At 29.4% G+C, this 16,905-nt stretch overlaps 2 protein-coding genes across 2 annotated transcripts; one reads left to right on the top strand and one right to left on the bottom strand.

Moving 5' to 3' along the window:
- The first annotated feature begins 8,965 nt into the window (after window positions 1-8,965).
- On the top strand, window positions 8,966-11,348 carry LOC107016342 (kirola-like). The gene is made up of 2 exons (XM_015216833.2): window positions 8,966-9,478; window positions 10,811-11,348. The coding sequence occupies exons 1-2, from the start codon at window positions 9,292-9,294 to the stop codon at window positions 11,065-11,067; spliced, it is 444 nt and encodes a 147-aa protein (XP_015072319.1). The 5' UTR covers window positions 8,966-9,291; the 3' UTR covers window positions 11,068-11,348.
- A 720-nt stretch (window positions 11,349-12,068) lies between these two features.
- LOC107016247 (kirola-like) lies at window positions 12,069-14,783 on the bottom strand. The gene is made up of 2 exons (XM_015216734.2): window positions 14,477-14,783; window positions 12,069-12,459 (listed from the first exon to the last, which is right to left on the bottom strand). Exons 1-2 carry the CDS (start codon window positions 14,661-14,663, stop codon window positions 12,203-12,205), a joined length of 444 nt encoding a protein of 147 aa, XP_015072220.1. The 5' UTR covers window positions 14,664-14,783; the 3' UTR covers window positions 12,069-12,202.
- Window positions 14,784-16,905: the final 2,122 nt, after the last annotated feature.

Here is a 16,905-nt window from a genome sequence, read left to right as displayed (position 1 = left end):
TTATAGCCTTTATATAGACATTATTAGCTCTAAGAATTGAAACATGGGCCACTATCTATATACATCCATATCATGTTTTTGTTATGAATGAAGGATTAGTCATTTAGTTAATTACGAATATAATTAGTAATATATTTAGTATATTTTTAGTGTAAGTATTTATTTTCTTAGACTTTACGCTAAGGAACAAATTAAAACAACAAAGTATAACATTTCTCTTCATTGAGAGAATAAAGTATTCTTTTATTAAATATGTAAGAAGATAAGTGTTAAAAGTAAATTAACACAGATTTTTACGTGAAAAACTTCTTGTTAATGAAAAACGCGAACAACAATTATAAGATTTTCCTCAACTCCTCGCTATAGCAATTTTAGGTTATAATTCTTTTTTATGTACACTTGTTAAATGGTCTCCTACAATTTTTTCCCCTTGGTCATTATTTGTCTTTTTAGTCTAAATCGATTAATGAAAATTTTAAAATAAGAAACCTCAAAAGATTTCTTATTTTTAATGAAATTATTTTTAGGTCATTATTTTTAATAAAAATTTCCTGCAAATCCTCATACCAATTCTCACGTAAATTCCCATGTAATTTAAACTTTTTCTTGTACTGATCTGGCAATACGCAACACGCCAACTTAAGACGATTATCTCCGCTCTAATTTTTTTTTCCTAATCTGAATTAAAATAAGCTCGAATAAATTTGAAATTACTCATATTTGACCTAATTTTAGAATTGAATTGATCTTTTTAAAAAATAATTGGTTATATTGGTTGGATAATTTTTAATTGAGTGTTCTTGAAGGATTTAGCTAGGAATAATATTTCAAGAATATAATTAATGCATTTGTGATTGTCCATATGGTTGTGTTAGATGCTGTTGGACATTTACTATCATGTTTTATGGTTGACTCTATTATTCGAATAAAAAAATAACATCAAAATTAAAATATATATCTCATTTTCTTTTTTTAAAAAAAATCTTAGTTACTATATTATAAAAAAAACTATTTACCTATAATAGAATGGAAAATTTGAGCGTCAATTAAAAATAATATTTTATTTCATAAAAGTAAATATAAAATTTACATATACACATTATTCTTCCTTGATATCATAACGATATGTTGCTATACTTTTTGAGTTTTGACATATCTTTAATGCAAATACTTTTGATGTTCTTTTCCCACTATTTCTGCTTTAATTTGTTTCAAGAATCTTCTTTTTAGATCAATTTTTAAGCATTTTGGTAGTCATTTAAAAAAAAAAAAAAAAACACTTATCAAGCTGTTTTTCTTCTCTTGACTTTGCCTCTTCCACTTCCTCCTCTTCATCATCATCATGTTAATCAATTTCTGAATTTAAAATACATATGATAAACTGAAAGAGTTGAATATGTCTTAATTAAATATACGTGAAATATACACTATTATACATGAAGTATACACTATTATATATGAAGTATACACTAACTATTCAATCTTGATCAATTCAGAATCACCATTAAACTGTCTAAAAATTTAAATATAAAATCCTCTAGATATTAAAGTCTTTTGAGCATTCAAAAGAGTTCACGTTTTCGGTACGTCGATTTTATTATGAAAAAAAATAGGTGAAGACAAAAGAAGACAAAAAGGTATGACGATTTGTTTAAAATCACTTCTAAACAGTTCTAAAGTTTAAATATGAAATTCTCTCAATGTTTTAAGCCTTTTTGTATATAATTCATTCGAAACAATTTGCGTTTCCAGTATAATAATTTTAAAATAAAATAAAATAGGAGAAGACGAAGACGAAGAAGGAGAATGCCACTTTGCATAATTTACCCAAGAAAGAACTAAAAACCTAGTTATATAGACTTGGAGAACTAACAAAGTGGTTTGAGTTTTACAGGGTTGTCCATCATGTTCCAATTTACTAATATTGTTCACTTTTGGTGGGTGATTCAAACTTCTTAAAGTATACTATACATTTGGATATAGAATCTTTTGAATTTTCAAAATAATATTTATATAGTTACTCGTTAAAAGTAATACTATAAATTAAAATAAAAAACTCTAATAACACAAACATTCTTATAATATTTACTAATTCTCCCCATAGTTAAAAAAAATTACATTTATCTTACTATTTAATAATTTCATATCAGATGTCAACTTAGAAACATGAGAATTACATTAAATATATGTATCTGTTGTGATTTGCATGTATACGAGCGAGATATGAGGGAAGTGAGCGAGATGTGAGGGAGACGAGCGAGATTTGTTTATATATCTCACTGTAACGACCCGCTAGGTCGTTTTAAGAACTAGGACTAGTTTGACTCCTTTTGAAAATTTAAAGGGGTATTTTTAAACTATTAGATAACTATGAGTACCCAATTGATGAAACTTTTATTAAATAAATAATTAGATAATAGGTTAGTGGAGTTTCACGGTTAATAATTTCTTATTTAGAAGAAAAGGAAAACGAAAAGTGGGGACGCGAAACCTTACCACAGGCGACCAGCAAGAGGGAGAAAAATCATAGCCATTGTTCAGGTAAAGATATGAGATATTCGTTCTTTTCAATTCTATATATATAGTAATATATTGTCGGAGTGCTTGGGATTGTGTTATTATTTTATGCTATATTGATAATGGGTGATAAGAAATAATGAGTAAGTTGGTGATGATTACCAAATTATATTATATTGTTAGCAATTGGGTTAGTATTCAAAATATATATATATATATATATATAAATCGATCGAAGTCGAATAGTTGAATGGCTGCAGGTTAATGTTTTCTGGGATTTTGTCAAAAGAATTTATTATATATATTGTTAGTTTCAGAATGGTAGGAATAAGATTGAGCCAATCATTGTCAATGATTGCCAATGATTGGAATTTNTGCCAATGATTGGAATTGGATAAATATTTTAGGAAATTGGCACTTGTTTACAAATGGGTTTCTACAAAAAAAAAATGTATAAAATGATAATAGATTTTTTTTATTTGGAAATTTAATGGTGGAAGTTTTTTTTTTTAATTTATGTTTTTATGTTTGAATTATATAGTGGGGGTAATAAAAATGGATGCCAATCATTGGGCAACCATATGCCAATGATTGGCATGGGAGATGCTTGAATTGGCAGTGCAGCACGAAGGGGAGAAAAAAAACGGGAAAAGGGGAGGGGCGTTCCACTTCTGCCAATGGGTGGAAATTTGGTTCATGTTTTATTCATATATTAAAATGCTAGTTTTTAATATATTGGGATTGGTAACTAATTATTAGGTGTTATTTTATATGATCTAACATTGAATTTTAGTCCATTTGAAGAGGTTAGAGTTAAGTTCTTGGCTTGAAATTTAGCAAGTATGAAAAATTTGGCATGCCAATATATATCAAGATTTGGAGTTTGTTGAAAAATATGAGTGAGTTTTAGCGTCTATGATAGACATATAATAATTTGAATGTCTACAAAAATTGCTTACTTACGAATATTGCAAAATTGGTAGATTGGGAACGTTCCGAAACCTTGCGAAAAGGAAAGGAAAAATCTTAAAAGATTCGTGGCACAAGCTCGGCATCTAAGGTATGTTAAGACTTTTTAGACTTGTTGAAGGACGTTTTCCTAATTAAAGATAAAAAAAAAATGAAAATAGACAAGGGGTAAGGGGGAAAGATGGTGGTCTCGTATCAATGGTGTGACGGGCATTGGTACGAGTACCGGTGTTATAAAAAGGAAAATTACTATTATAGAATGTGGATTGAAATTTGAGAATGCCAAAGCATATGGGCATTAGCTGATATATTATTGACTTGAATTCCTTGTGTGATTGTGTTTTATTTATTTCACCCGTATAGTTGTGATAATTGAGGTGGTTATGTATTATGTTCATATTGATTGATTGAGATGCATCATCATCCCCTCTATTGAAATAATATTGTGCACATGCATAGACATGAGACTGAGTATAAGTTGGGCACGTGGAGATCGTCCGTGCTGGGGATGGTGAGATGTTAAGATTGTAATTTGGGCACGTGGAGACCGTCCGTGCGAAAATTGTTTGATATTATGATAGTGCGTTGAGATCGTCCGCACAGACACGTGGAGATCGTCCGTGTCGGTATATGGACCTCGCGAGTCCCCCATGGGTCATGAACTCTCGATGTATTTCCGAGGAGTATCATGTATATACGGTTGAGTGAGTACTGGGTATTCTGAGACATATCATTACATGGCATCATATTGCATTGCATTTCATCCCATCATTCATTCTTGATGACTATATGTTTCGTTTGGTGTTTGGAAAATATTAAATGTTGATTTCCTTTATTGATGAAACTAAAATAGTAAGTGTAATATATATATATACTTGTACAATCTAAGAATTTATTTTCTTATATAACTCCCGTCACTACTTCTTCGTTGTCGGTCAATGAGACATACTGGGTACACGTGGTTTCGTACTCATACTACACTTGTTGCACTCTTTGTGGTGCAGATTCGATTCCGAGTAGGAGCACATCTCGTGGAGCAAATTGAGTCCGAGCTTGGAGTTCTTGGAGTTGTGGTGAGCTGCTTGGCTGTTCCGTGGCCCACAACTCCCTCTATCTTTTATTCATTCTGTTATTAGTATTCAGACAGGATATTCCTTATGTTAGATTTGTCATTTAGATTCAGACTTGCATCGAATTTTAGAAGCTCTTGTACTTAAGACACCAATTCTTGGGGTGATATGTTTTAGCTTCCGCATTTCGTACTTATAAGGAACTCAATGTTGGAGATTCTTGCTAAGTGTTAGTCTTTTTACTCATTTGTTGGTTTAGTTGGGTTAATATGTTGGGTTGGCTTACCTATTGGGTGGGAACATAGGTGCCATCACGACTTGCAAATTTGGGTCGTGACACTCACATACATGCAAATACACTATGATACAATGTATATAAAACAAACTACACCTGATTTAATTTTGATCCCATGTATTCCAAGATGCATATATTTGAATATATCTAGACGCACCAAAATCTAGTAAAATTGGTAATATTAAAAATTAGCGTATATTTACGAAATTAACTACTAAAATAATGAGATTTTTGGAAGAAGTTCGAAAGAAAAGTGAATATTTTTTTTATCAAGCTTAAAACTTTCTTTCTTTCTTTCTTTTTTTTGTAAGGAGGGGTGACTCAATGTTCTTGAGTAGGTTGTTAAAATTTGTCACAAGTTTCGTTATTTCCAAAATATTTTTTGTTTCAATCAAAATAAGCTAAGTAATTACTTTATCTTTTCCAAAACTATAACATATTTCTTCAATTAAGTTCAAACCAAATCGATTGAAAAGACTCTTTAATAATCTTTCTACAAATATGAAATTAAATTTAAATTCTATCATTTTTTATAAAGTATGTTATCGTTGTTTTATCTACGTCAGATATGATTAGATATCGAGTCCATCTATTTTATTTCTATTCTATGTTACGTGTAATATTCTAATTCAATATTCTATCAATCCAGCTTTTTTTTTTTCATTTCTATTTTTATGTCATATCTTATTCAATGTTGAGTCAATTTATTACAATTTCTATTTTATATCTAATTTAATTACTGTTGTGCCAATCTGTGTTTTTATTTCTATATTTTGTATATAATTAAATTTTATGTCCATCTAATTTTCATTTCTATGTTACATCTAATTTAGTGTTGCGTCTATTTATATCCATCTATGCTTATCCTTCTCCATGACACAAATATGAATGTGTCGTCTTGTCCAATTCATGATCATATCGATTCGATTTTATTTCATTGTCATTTTAAAATAATAAATTTTGAGTCTTTATACACTTTTATAAATATTAATGCATAGTATATATAATTAGTATAGGGAAAATGCATAAGTATCCCCTCAATCTATGTCCGAAATTTCAGAGACACACTCATACTATACTAAGATCATATTATCCCCATTTACTTATTTTATAAATAATTTTCTACCATTTTCAGCCTACGTGACACTATCTTGTGGGCCCAAAGTGTGATGATAATTTTTTCAAGTTATGTGGTTGACAGTGTCACGTAAATCGAAAAGAGATGGAAAATTATTTATAATATAGTCATGTAAAATTAACGGACAAAGTAAAGGTCATTCCGCTATTTGATGTTCATACGTTTCTTCCCTATCAATTTTTGTGACAATGGACAAATAAAGTTTCTAAAAAAAATGACAATTTATAAAATATTTGATCTAACATAAATTCTGAATATTTACGTGACTATAAATTATTTTACGAAGGATTAAAAAGTATTAAAAGTTATATGTATCTTTGTCTGAATATTGACACGCAGTCACGCACGACCCACTATTTCCATATATAGAGAATTTGTCTAATTTACCTATTAAAAAACGATAGTATATTATAGTAAATTATTAATTCAAAATAAATGTTATAGTTACAGTTTCATTTAATTTCAATTTGTAACAACCTTTTTGTCATTCACCTCTCTCTCTTATCTCCGAAATCTCGCTTGCATTCTCCTCTTTTTCAGTCATCTGTCTCTCGCTTCTCTCATTTTATACAAACACGAATGTATAATTTGTGTTTGTATACAACAAGAGAGACTATATATACAAATACAAATACGTAGCTCTCCCTCGCTTCCTCTCTCTCGCTTTATACGAATACAAATTATACAAAATACAATGTATAATTTGTGTTTGTATAAAGTGACAGAAAAATATTCGATATGCAGATAGAAATGTTTTAACTCGATTAAATTATATATAAGTTTAAATTTTATGCAGATATACAAACACAATTATTGATACATATACATAGTAGTTACATATATACAATTATTTAACTGATCAATATACATATACAATTTACCTCTCTCTACTCTCTAGCCTCTCTCGCTCGCCTCAATCCTCTCTCCAATCTCGCATATGCATACACAAACACAATTTACATAGACACACTAACTAGCACACAATTTATACAAATCAGATATTTCATAGTAAACATAATTTGGTCATTGAGTAGAAATAGCAAAATTATATATATAGAGCGTTAATATAATGTTTATCTTTACTATTCCTAAGATCTACTCAATTCATAGTTATACATAAGATATACTAATTTTCAAAATAAAAATAAATAAATCACCACTAAAACATATTTGTGAAATTGAGTTCAAACCAAATTGATTGAAAAGACCTTCTAGTGATATGAGATGTCTAATTCAATATTTTATCTTTGATTTTATTCCATTTCTATGTAATAATAACATTTAAATTCAATATCGTGTTCAGCTATTTCAGTGTTATATCTTATTCCATGTTGAGTCCATTGTTCATCTGTTGTGCCCATCTGTGTTTCTATTTCTATATTATATATATAAAAAAATTAAATTTTGTGTCCATCTATTTTTATTTCTATGTCAGGTCTAATGTCTACTTCATGGTGTGTTTTGTCTACGAGTGGTATAATGAAGTCTTTGAGTTGTTCATGTCCATAATTTCGTATGAACCTTATAAGGCGAGCAATATAGACATGAGAAGTATCTTTGAGTCCTTGAGTTGAGTTGTTCATGCCCATAATTCCGCATGAACCCTTTGAGTCAAGCATTCTGGAAATAATTAGTATCATTGAATCCTTGAGTTCAGGAGTTATTGAGCCTCGAGTATTGAGTTCTATGAATGGTTATTGAAAATCTTGAATTAAGTCATTCACGTCCATAATTCGACATGAACTTTATTTTGAGAAGTCTTTTACAAATTTTTCTGAACTTGTTTTAAGACTTGAGCTGAGAAAGAGTAGAGTCGAGTTTATTTTCTTTAAAATAATATATGAGAACTAAGAATTCCCAAGAGTAAATGTTTTTACATTTTTAAAAGAGGAGGACACAGATATTTCCAAAAGAATTTTGAACAGTTTGAGTAACATCTCTTTTTAGAGAAATATTTTGAGTAATAATCTCAAACCAGAGAAAGAGTTATGTTTTAAACATATGACTGAGTTTATTTTTGGGAGTAGTATTGAGTACCAATATGGGGACGAGTTCAGGTCACTCAAGTCTCCATAAACCATGTACCCAAAAGGGTTATACTTTTTAGATGATTCCTTAGTGCTTTTTAGCATAGACTAGTGATCCACTAGTTGAGAAATTCTATACCTCGACAAAGTATAGGACAATTCTGACAGCATGGTCGAGACACTGTATCATCATATAACTCATAGTGATGATTTTCGGTTAGAGGAACTCCCAAAAAATTATTTTGTATTTTTATTTACAGATAGAGTTTATTTTGTATATATTCTTGCATATGAACGGAGTATATTGTATTCTTAAATACATTGATTTGCTACCTATTGCTTTAAAAACTTTTCATATATTGCATATTTTTTTATTTGCTTTATCTTGAGTTGAGTATCTTTGAGTTGAGTACCCAGAATCGAGTATGTTATCATTGAGTTGAACTACGTTTCTTATTCTTGAGTTGAATTTAGTTGAGTGAGTTGAGAGGACGTAATTATGTTTTCTTTTTATCAAGTTCAAGCTTATATTTATTCTTTAGAATTCCCTTACATGCTCGAACATACCACGTACTGATCTATTTGGCCTGCATAGTTTCATGATGCATGTACAAGTATTCAGGATCATCAACAGAAACTTCATTGATATCATATGGAGTTTGGGTTAGCTATGGTGAGTCTCCTTATTTCCGGAGGGTTCCGCTTGTACTTTCAGTTATATCAGTTGTTAGGATGTCGTAAGTCCCGTCCCGACTTCCATCTTTGTCAGTGAGAGGCTTCATAGATAGACAATAGGGTTTGAGAAGTCTGTTTCATTTATCTTATTAAAACTTTTACAGACTTGAGTTGCCTATTGTTGGCTAGTTGAATATTTTATTAATATTCAAAGTAAATCCTTTAAGTTAAAGCTTTATATTTAAGTTATTGATTTTATTCAGTTATAAATTTTGTATGATTGAGTTAGTCTTGCGCTTATAGTCAACCAGGATAAGAGTTCACTTGGGGACAAACAATAGTTCTTGAGTACCGGCCACGTCCAGAATGTAGGCTCGGATCGTGACAGTGCATGCGTGCCTGCATGCCTAATTCATTAATAGTGACGATCCAACAACAACAACAACAATAATAATAATAATAACAACAATATGTGATGTGTTGAATAATATTTTCTACTATCTAACTTCTCACAACAAATTAAAATCTATATAAAGGTTACAATGTTACTAACATTTTCTCACCACTTTCTTTCCAAAACTTATTGTAATTGAAGAAAATATGGGTGTGAAAGGCAAATTAATTGCTTCAGTGGAGGTAAAGTGTAAAGAACACCCAATTCTTGATTTTTTTCACATCCATACCCATCATATACCTAATATAAGTCCTAATATTATCAACCATTTGGAGATACACGCAGGTGAAGCTGTAAAAGTTGGTTCGATCGTTAGCTGCAATTATAACGAAGGTAGCACATATTTTTCTATTCTCTCTCCTTCAATAAGATTTACATACATCAATTTTCTATATTTAAGATTATTTGATAGTATAAAAGATATTTTTCAAGTAAATGATGTTCTTGAAAGAGGTTATTTAATGGTTTTGATTACCATAAATATATTTCAAGTAAAGCTTTTTGTTTCACAAAAGAAAATTTTCACTTGTGGCTGGAAGTAAAGAAATTTGCTTCAACTAATTGTTAAACATTACTTACTAATATTTAGTACTCAAAAAGGTTCATCGGACTATATATTCTATGATTTATTAATATTATTATTAATCCTTAATAGTATATGCTTTTAATTATATATCTTTCCAATTATCAAATACTAAAAAATATTTTGCAGAAAAAGAACTTTTCCATGGAATATTACTTTTTCATACTAAACATGAATTAAAAGACAAGAGTGAATTACTCAGATGGTCATTAAGATCGTTCATTTTCGATCGTAAAATCGTAGATTTGAGTCATCAAGGAAGAAAAAAGGACGGAAATTCCTAGGAAGGATAAAAAGATATTACTATTATTAATAATATAATTGAAATTATATTCTAGGAAAACAATGCAATAATTGAAATTATATTCTAGGAGCATTAGATAATTTTTTGAGATCCATTTTTTTTTTTGCTACTCAACTTTTGTTCATATGGATATTCGAAATTTAATTTCTGACTAATTCAAATTCGAGTTGCGTGAATCACACCAACATCTAGAGCTGCTAGAGGGACACTAAATTGTTTTTTTTTCTTTTCGATTGTAGGGAGAAGATAGTAATATTGTCCATCGAGGAGGTGTGTGTTTAGTATATACAGGAAAATGTTTTTCTAAGAAATATTTTTTTTGGAAAAAAAATAAGTCTTTCATTTATTTTTTAATATTTATTAAGTAAGTAAGAAACTATTGTCCCAAAAATACTTATATGTAATCTAGCATAACAGTATGAAGTGGGATAAGGTAATGAATGAGATTTGTGGGGTTGGATGGTTAGGTGACACGATCGATACGATGAAATTAGAATATCATATGAAATTTGTCTTTCCTATAGTTATTTTCATTAGAGAAATCATTTTCTTACTTTCCTAAACGAAATATTTTGGAAAAATAAAAAATATTTTTTTCTCTATACCGAACACCAAAGTAAAATTTAATTAAATCTGATTTTCTTTGAATTTGTCAATGCTTTCATAGAGCAATCACAATATCCAATTCATGTAAAATTTGTTTGTTTTCATGAGGAGTTAATTAACAGTCAAACAAGGAGTAACACCAATTATATTTTGTTTATTTTAATAATTACAGCTGGACAAAAGAAGTCTGCTAAGCAAGTAATTGAAGCCATCGATCTTGATAAGAAATCAATCACTTGGAAAGTGATTGAAGGAGATGTGTTAGATTTGTATAGTTCCTTTACTGGTACCCTATCTTGTGAACATGAGTGGACAACATGGACAATTGAATACGAAAAGAAAAATGAAGATATTCCAGAGCCTCTCATTCAATTGGGTCTTCTCCTTGACTTAACCAAGGATATAGAGCGTCACCTTTTCAAGAAATAAAGGATATACGAAAAGAAATAAAAGATGTATATCAATGTGTGTTTGTGTTTGTGTTTGTGTCACCTTTTCAAGAAATAAAGGATATACAAAAAGAAATAAAAGATGTATATCAATGTGTGTTTGTGTTTGTGTTTGTGTTTGTGTGATGATAATTTGCAATATTGGCTAGCTCTAGCTAGCGTGTGGAATAAATAATATTGTGTGAAGAGTATATTATAATATGTATCTCTTTCTATGAATGTATGTATTTTCAATGGTCAATATATGTAAAATATTATGCATTTTGTTATAATAACTCAAGCTCTAGTTTATTATTTTAAAAGCTTTAAATTATGTTTTGAGACTTTACATTAGTTAGGAATATCATTTGGAACTTATTAGCATAATTTGAAGTGGGAATCAAAGGGCTAAGTGGAGTTTTGACATCAATATGGGTTCTGGTGTAGTGGTGAGACTATTTTTATTCTTAATCAGATGTCTCAGATTCGAGCAGATGACCATTACAATGTGCGATTCGAATTCAGTCGAAGCTCCATTGTGGACGACTCCAAACACCAGATGAGAAATCATATAAAAAAATAGTTCATATTAAAGGGTCCTAATTATTTTATCATCGATCACTATGTTGTTGGAGGTTTGCTTTATGAGATGAAATTATTATGCTAGCAAGTAGGAATGTGAATGAATCGATTTATAGAAATCCATATTTGTGTCAAATAATTTGGAGATGTTCCTAATTTTTTAAAAATTATCAAACAATATCGAATTCTTTTATTTATGAAAAAATATATTTTGTATATTAAATCTAAAATTATAACAAAATATTATTGCTTTTCTTTTGCCTTGGAAATTATAGACACACCTAATATGCTCAAAAGTCTCTATACTCATACCTTTTGTGTTATTTCTAGTGAAACTTAATTAGTTTCAATATCTTGAATAGCAAATCATTTTTGTCATTCAATAGCAAATTCTATACAATTTGATAGGAGCTTCATCCATATTATTTAATATAACATTATTTATTTCACATGCTAGTTAGAACTAGCCGATATTATTAAAAATTCATCAGACAAGTACAAATACGCGCGCGCACACATATACATAATCGTTGAATATTATAGATTTTTTATTTTTATTTTTTGAAAAGGTGACCATCTATCTCTTTGATCACATCAATCCATACACCAAATACAGTGAGGGGCTTTAGTATATCTTCATTTTTCTTCTCGTACACGAATGTCAATGTAGTCCACTCATGTTCACTACTTGTGATGACTTTGAAGGAATTATATAAGTCTAGCACATCTCCTTCAATCACTTTCCAAGTGATTGATTTGTTGTGAGGATCGATGGACTCTATCACTTCCTTGGCAAATTTTTCTTTTCCATCTGTATATAATTATTAAAACCAAAAGATATAAGAGATGTTATTCCTAAATTAAATATTAAAATCCTTGTAAAAGATCTAATCATTCATCAAATAGTTTACATATCCAACAATTTTGTTTTTTCTTCATTTTGTCATTTTCATTTTTCACATTTTGGAGAATATATGTGGGGATTAGTAGGACATGTTATAAGAATATATTGTGTTTTAAACAAAGGAAAAAATTTCATTAAAAAAAAGATTCTCCTGCAAGCGTTTGAAAAATGTTCTTTCGTGTTTGATTAATGAATGAAAAAGATATGTTTTTTGGTGTTTAATTAGTAAGTGAAAGACACTTGGAAATCATATATTATATACTAATAATATTAAAAAACCATAAGAGTGTTTTGATTTGATAAACTTTTGAATATTAAAGATTAATATGTCTTAATGAAATGATTTCCACCCACGAGTAAGAAAAAGTTGCTCGTTTCTTTTTTGATGTAGAATATTTTACTTGGGATACATTTATGGTAACAATATATAGAAATTTGATGCAAGAAAATAGTATTTGCTACACAAACGCAATTTATACATTTGTATTGGTATAAAGTGAGAGAGACGAGCGAGATTCAGGAGAGAGATATGAATAATGACAAAGTATTTGTTACAAATTAGAATTAAATAAAAGTAGCTATAACATTTATTTTGAATTAATAGTTTGTTATAATGTACCATTTATATTTGCAAAAATTATATGTCGAAGGTAACATACAATTTTACGCTTTCAATCTCACACTCACTCTCTCTCTCTTGCTATGCATGATTTCCTTTCATCAATTTTCTATATAGATGCATTTCGTGTAATGGAAATCATTTTTCAAAGAAAATTATATGAAGTACATTTATGATCTTAATTATTTAGATATACTCTAGTTTTCAATATTATTTATGTATTATATTTTTGTGCGTCCAGATACATTCAAGTACGTCCAGATATACATGTATCTCAGGATACATAGAGTCCATTTTTTTCTACGTATATTGTAGTCAAGTGGATTCACATATATATGGTACATGTGAATCGTGCCACATACATATAAGTACATGTATTTAGTGTGATTCACATATTTCCGGGATGCATGATCTCGCTAGCTAGCCTCTCTCCCTATTTCAGTTTTCTGGTAGAATAATACATGCATCTAAGTGTATCTTCCTCAATATATGATCGAAAACCCTTAATTAGTAGCAACACACAATATTCTGAAACAAAATGTAATAATAGTGAAATGTGTGTAATTTTGTAGTTTTTCCAATATTGTTTATATGGAACTCTAAAATTGGGAGTTCCACCTTTATTGAAATGTGTAACATGCTATTCAAATTTAATCTTAACACAAAACACTGAACAAAAAATAAAATGTGTAACATCATAATATCTTAATTACATATAGCAACCATTAGAAATACATTCATAACATATGTAACGTGTCTTTCAAACACAATATTATTTATTGAATTATTTCATACGCTAGCTAGAACTAGCCAATATTATTAATTTTCATCACACATGCACAAACACACACATGTTTGTATATATAGAGTAATTAGATACCAATTTTTTTATATTTTGAGAAAGTGACTTTCGATATCTTTAGTCAATTCAATGAAATAACCCAAGAAAGCAAGAGGGTCTGGGGTGGCTGCGTTTTTTTTCTCATAAGCTAACGTCCATGTAGTCCACTGAGGTTCAAAAGATGAAATAATAGTAAATGAGTCGTACAACTCTAATAACTTCCCTAACAATATTCATTTTTCCATCTATAATCATTAGAATAAGAAAATAGAAGAGATGTTAGCTCTTAATTTACTATCCAATTCCTCATTAATAAAAAAAATTAAAGCATTAAGAAAATAATTATACCTTCATCATGTCTATTTTGGTTTTCCTAATTTTCTCCAAAAAGTTATTTAATGTTCATTTTTTATCACCAAATATTTAAGAATATGTAAATAAGAGAGTGAAGAAAGGTGTGTTACCGGTGTAATATTTCCAGCTTACTATCGAACCAACTTTTATGATTCCACCTTGATGAATTTCAAAACGATTAACCTTACTAGGGCTAATGTTGGGTACATGATGTGTATTAGAGTGGAAAAGATCATGAATCAAATGTCCTCCGCATTTCACCTCTATCGAAGCAGTCAATTTGCCTTTCACACCCATGTTCTTCTATATAACTAAATGTTTGTGAAAAGAAATGTGGTGAGAAAACGCTTGGAAGTTGTCTTTATATAGGTTTTAATTGTGTGAAAAATCTAGTAGAGATCGTTTGGTAGGGTGTGTAAGAATAATGCTGAATATAATGTATTGGTTATGCTGATATTATTTGTTATGTGGTGTTAGTTTGTTTTGGTATATCAAAATATGTGTTCAATCATTCTATTTTTTTTATTATTTATGAACAAAAATACCATCCACAAATATGGTGGAAAAGTACGTAAAAAGTTTTGAAGGGTACTTGTGTCTTTAATCATGCTAATGCATGCTTTAAAACTCGTTTCATAACCAATATCATGAATTTCTATGTATAAATTATACACATCTAAATATTAAATAGAGTGTATAACTAAATGCAAGCAGTATTTATACATAGATTAAAAAAGTGTACCCAAGAAATACTTATAATGCACAAAAATGACATTTACTATAATTACACCAATAATAGAAAATATAATTTATAGCAAAACACACTTTTAAAATAATAACAATCAAAATTTAACGCTTAGGGCATACATTATTATATCAGGGACTTATGAACTATGAAACTCGCCTTTAATTTACACTTCAAAATATTTTTGGTATATCCCGCCCTGAGACTCGCTCGAAATTCAAAGTTCCATTGACAATTGAGATTTTAATTTCTATTTTCTTTCATTTAGGAATATGTTCTTCTCTAGGGGAGCTTTCTTATCACGAAGCATATTTTTCAAGATGATGAAATTTGAAATTTTGTATGGCTGAAAATATGCCAAAACAAGTGTTAGGCATATTTATTACGTCAAAATTGCATGTTGCATTTATAGAATTCTATTCCGATGTCCCAAAATTCGATAGAAATTCTAAATATTCTTTGCAAGAACAAAAGTTTCCTGTTGAGAGCTCTTTTTATAGTCAAATATAAATTTCGATTTTCCTTACCATGTCGAAAAATACCATGTAATGATTCTACATGAAAGGTAACAAACATTAATGTGTTACACTCACAAAAATGGTTCTATATGGAAATTTAAATTTAGTCAGACCCAATATGTTAATACTCAAACGTTATTGTGAAGGAAAAAACACATAAACGCAATTATTTATAATACAGTTCTACCTCGTCATAGTGATTGGCGACGGTGTTTGTCTAAAAATTTCATGATTTAAAAAGCCCAACCCGTCCAAGAATAACTAGCCCATTTGTTAACTCATTTCAATCCAGTTCAATTCATTAAAAATTGATTTGATATATAATAAGAAATCTTATTTAAATATTTATAAGAAAATAATTTTTAATTAATATGTTATATGTTAATATAAAAAAAAAAATTTATTCAATATTAAAATAATTAAATTTAATAAAAATTGAATGAATTGAGTTATAACCCGCATTTTGCTAGTCATGACAAGGCTGTACATGTTATACCATTATGTCACATTTATCTATGTAACAATGAATTTATCTTATATTCAAAATTATGAATCTCATTTTTTATGAAGAAACATTTTAATTATCTTTGAACTAATCTTATAGTATAAAACATTTTCTTTTTACATTATTGGTGCATTATATAAACTATACTCCTTAGGTGTACCTTTGTAATATCATAAATCAATATACTTCATATTAAGTGTCACGACCCAAAAATGGGCGTGATGGCACTCGTCTTATCCCACCAAGACAAGTCAGCCTAAAACTTACAATAAAATGCGGAAAATTTATAAGTTACTTAAAAGTACCCCAAAACCTGGTTGTCACGTGTACAAGCCTCTAAAGTATTACAATTGATTCAAAAGAAAAACTCAAGTCTCTAATGAACTTGTTTCTAGAATAGAACAAGATCATAATTAAGGAGAAGAAAGTCTGCTGTGATGGAAACAGCTACCTGACAAATCTCCAAGAAGCCTCGGAAAAGAAGAGAATGACAAGTACAACAAAAATCCAGGCTCATAACCTACAAAAAAATTTGTAGTAGCAAGGGGTGAGTACCAAACCACACGGTACTCAGCAAGTAAACCTCTAAACACAAGTTAAGGGGATAAAATACGGGTACTCCTACCACCCCCAACCAAACCTCCACAACTACAACCTGCATTAAAATCAACCCAACCTAACAGCTCACAGTTTACATAGCACGTAGCTCAACAACAACACTTAGACAAATTACATATCCTCAACAACAACACTTCAACGAATTACATATCC

This window comes from Solanum pennellii, chromosome 4, assembly GCF_001406875.1.
Source record: "Solanum pennellii chromosome 4, SPENNV200".
Classification (NCBI taxonomy): domain Eukaryota; kingdom Viridiplantae; phylum Streptophyta; class Magnoliopsida; order Solanales; family Solanaceae; genus Solanum; species Solanum pennellii.
Note: the sequence above shows the minus strand (reverse complement) of the source record. Positions and strands in the feature narration are given on the sequence as shown.

What these genes read in the sequence shown, in the direction of transcription:
- LOC107016247 (XM_015216734.2), bottom strand. Translation starts at nt 14,663, where the DNA reads ATGGGTGTGAAAGGCAAATTGACTGCTTCGATAGAGGTGAAATGCGGA. An exon ending in AAGCTGGAAATATTACACCG is followed by an intron (nt 12,460 to 14,476) that starts GTAACACACCTT and finishes AATTATATACAG; the next exon opens with ATGGAAAAGAAAAATTTGCC.
- LOC107016342 (XM_015216833.2), top strand. Translation starts at nt 9,292, where the DNA reads ATGGGTGTGAAAGGCAAATTAATTGCTTCAGTGGAGGTAAAGTGTAAA. An exon ending in TAGCTGCAATTATAACGAAG is followed by an intron (nt 9,479 to 10,810) that starts GTAGCACATATT and finishes TAATAATTACAG; the next exon opens with CTGGACAAAAGAAGTCTGCT.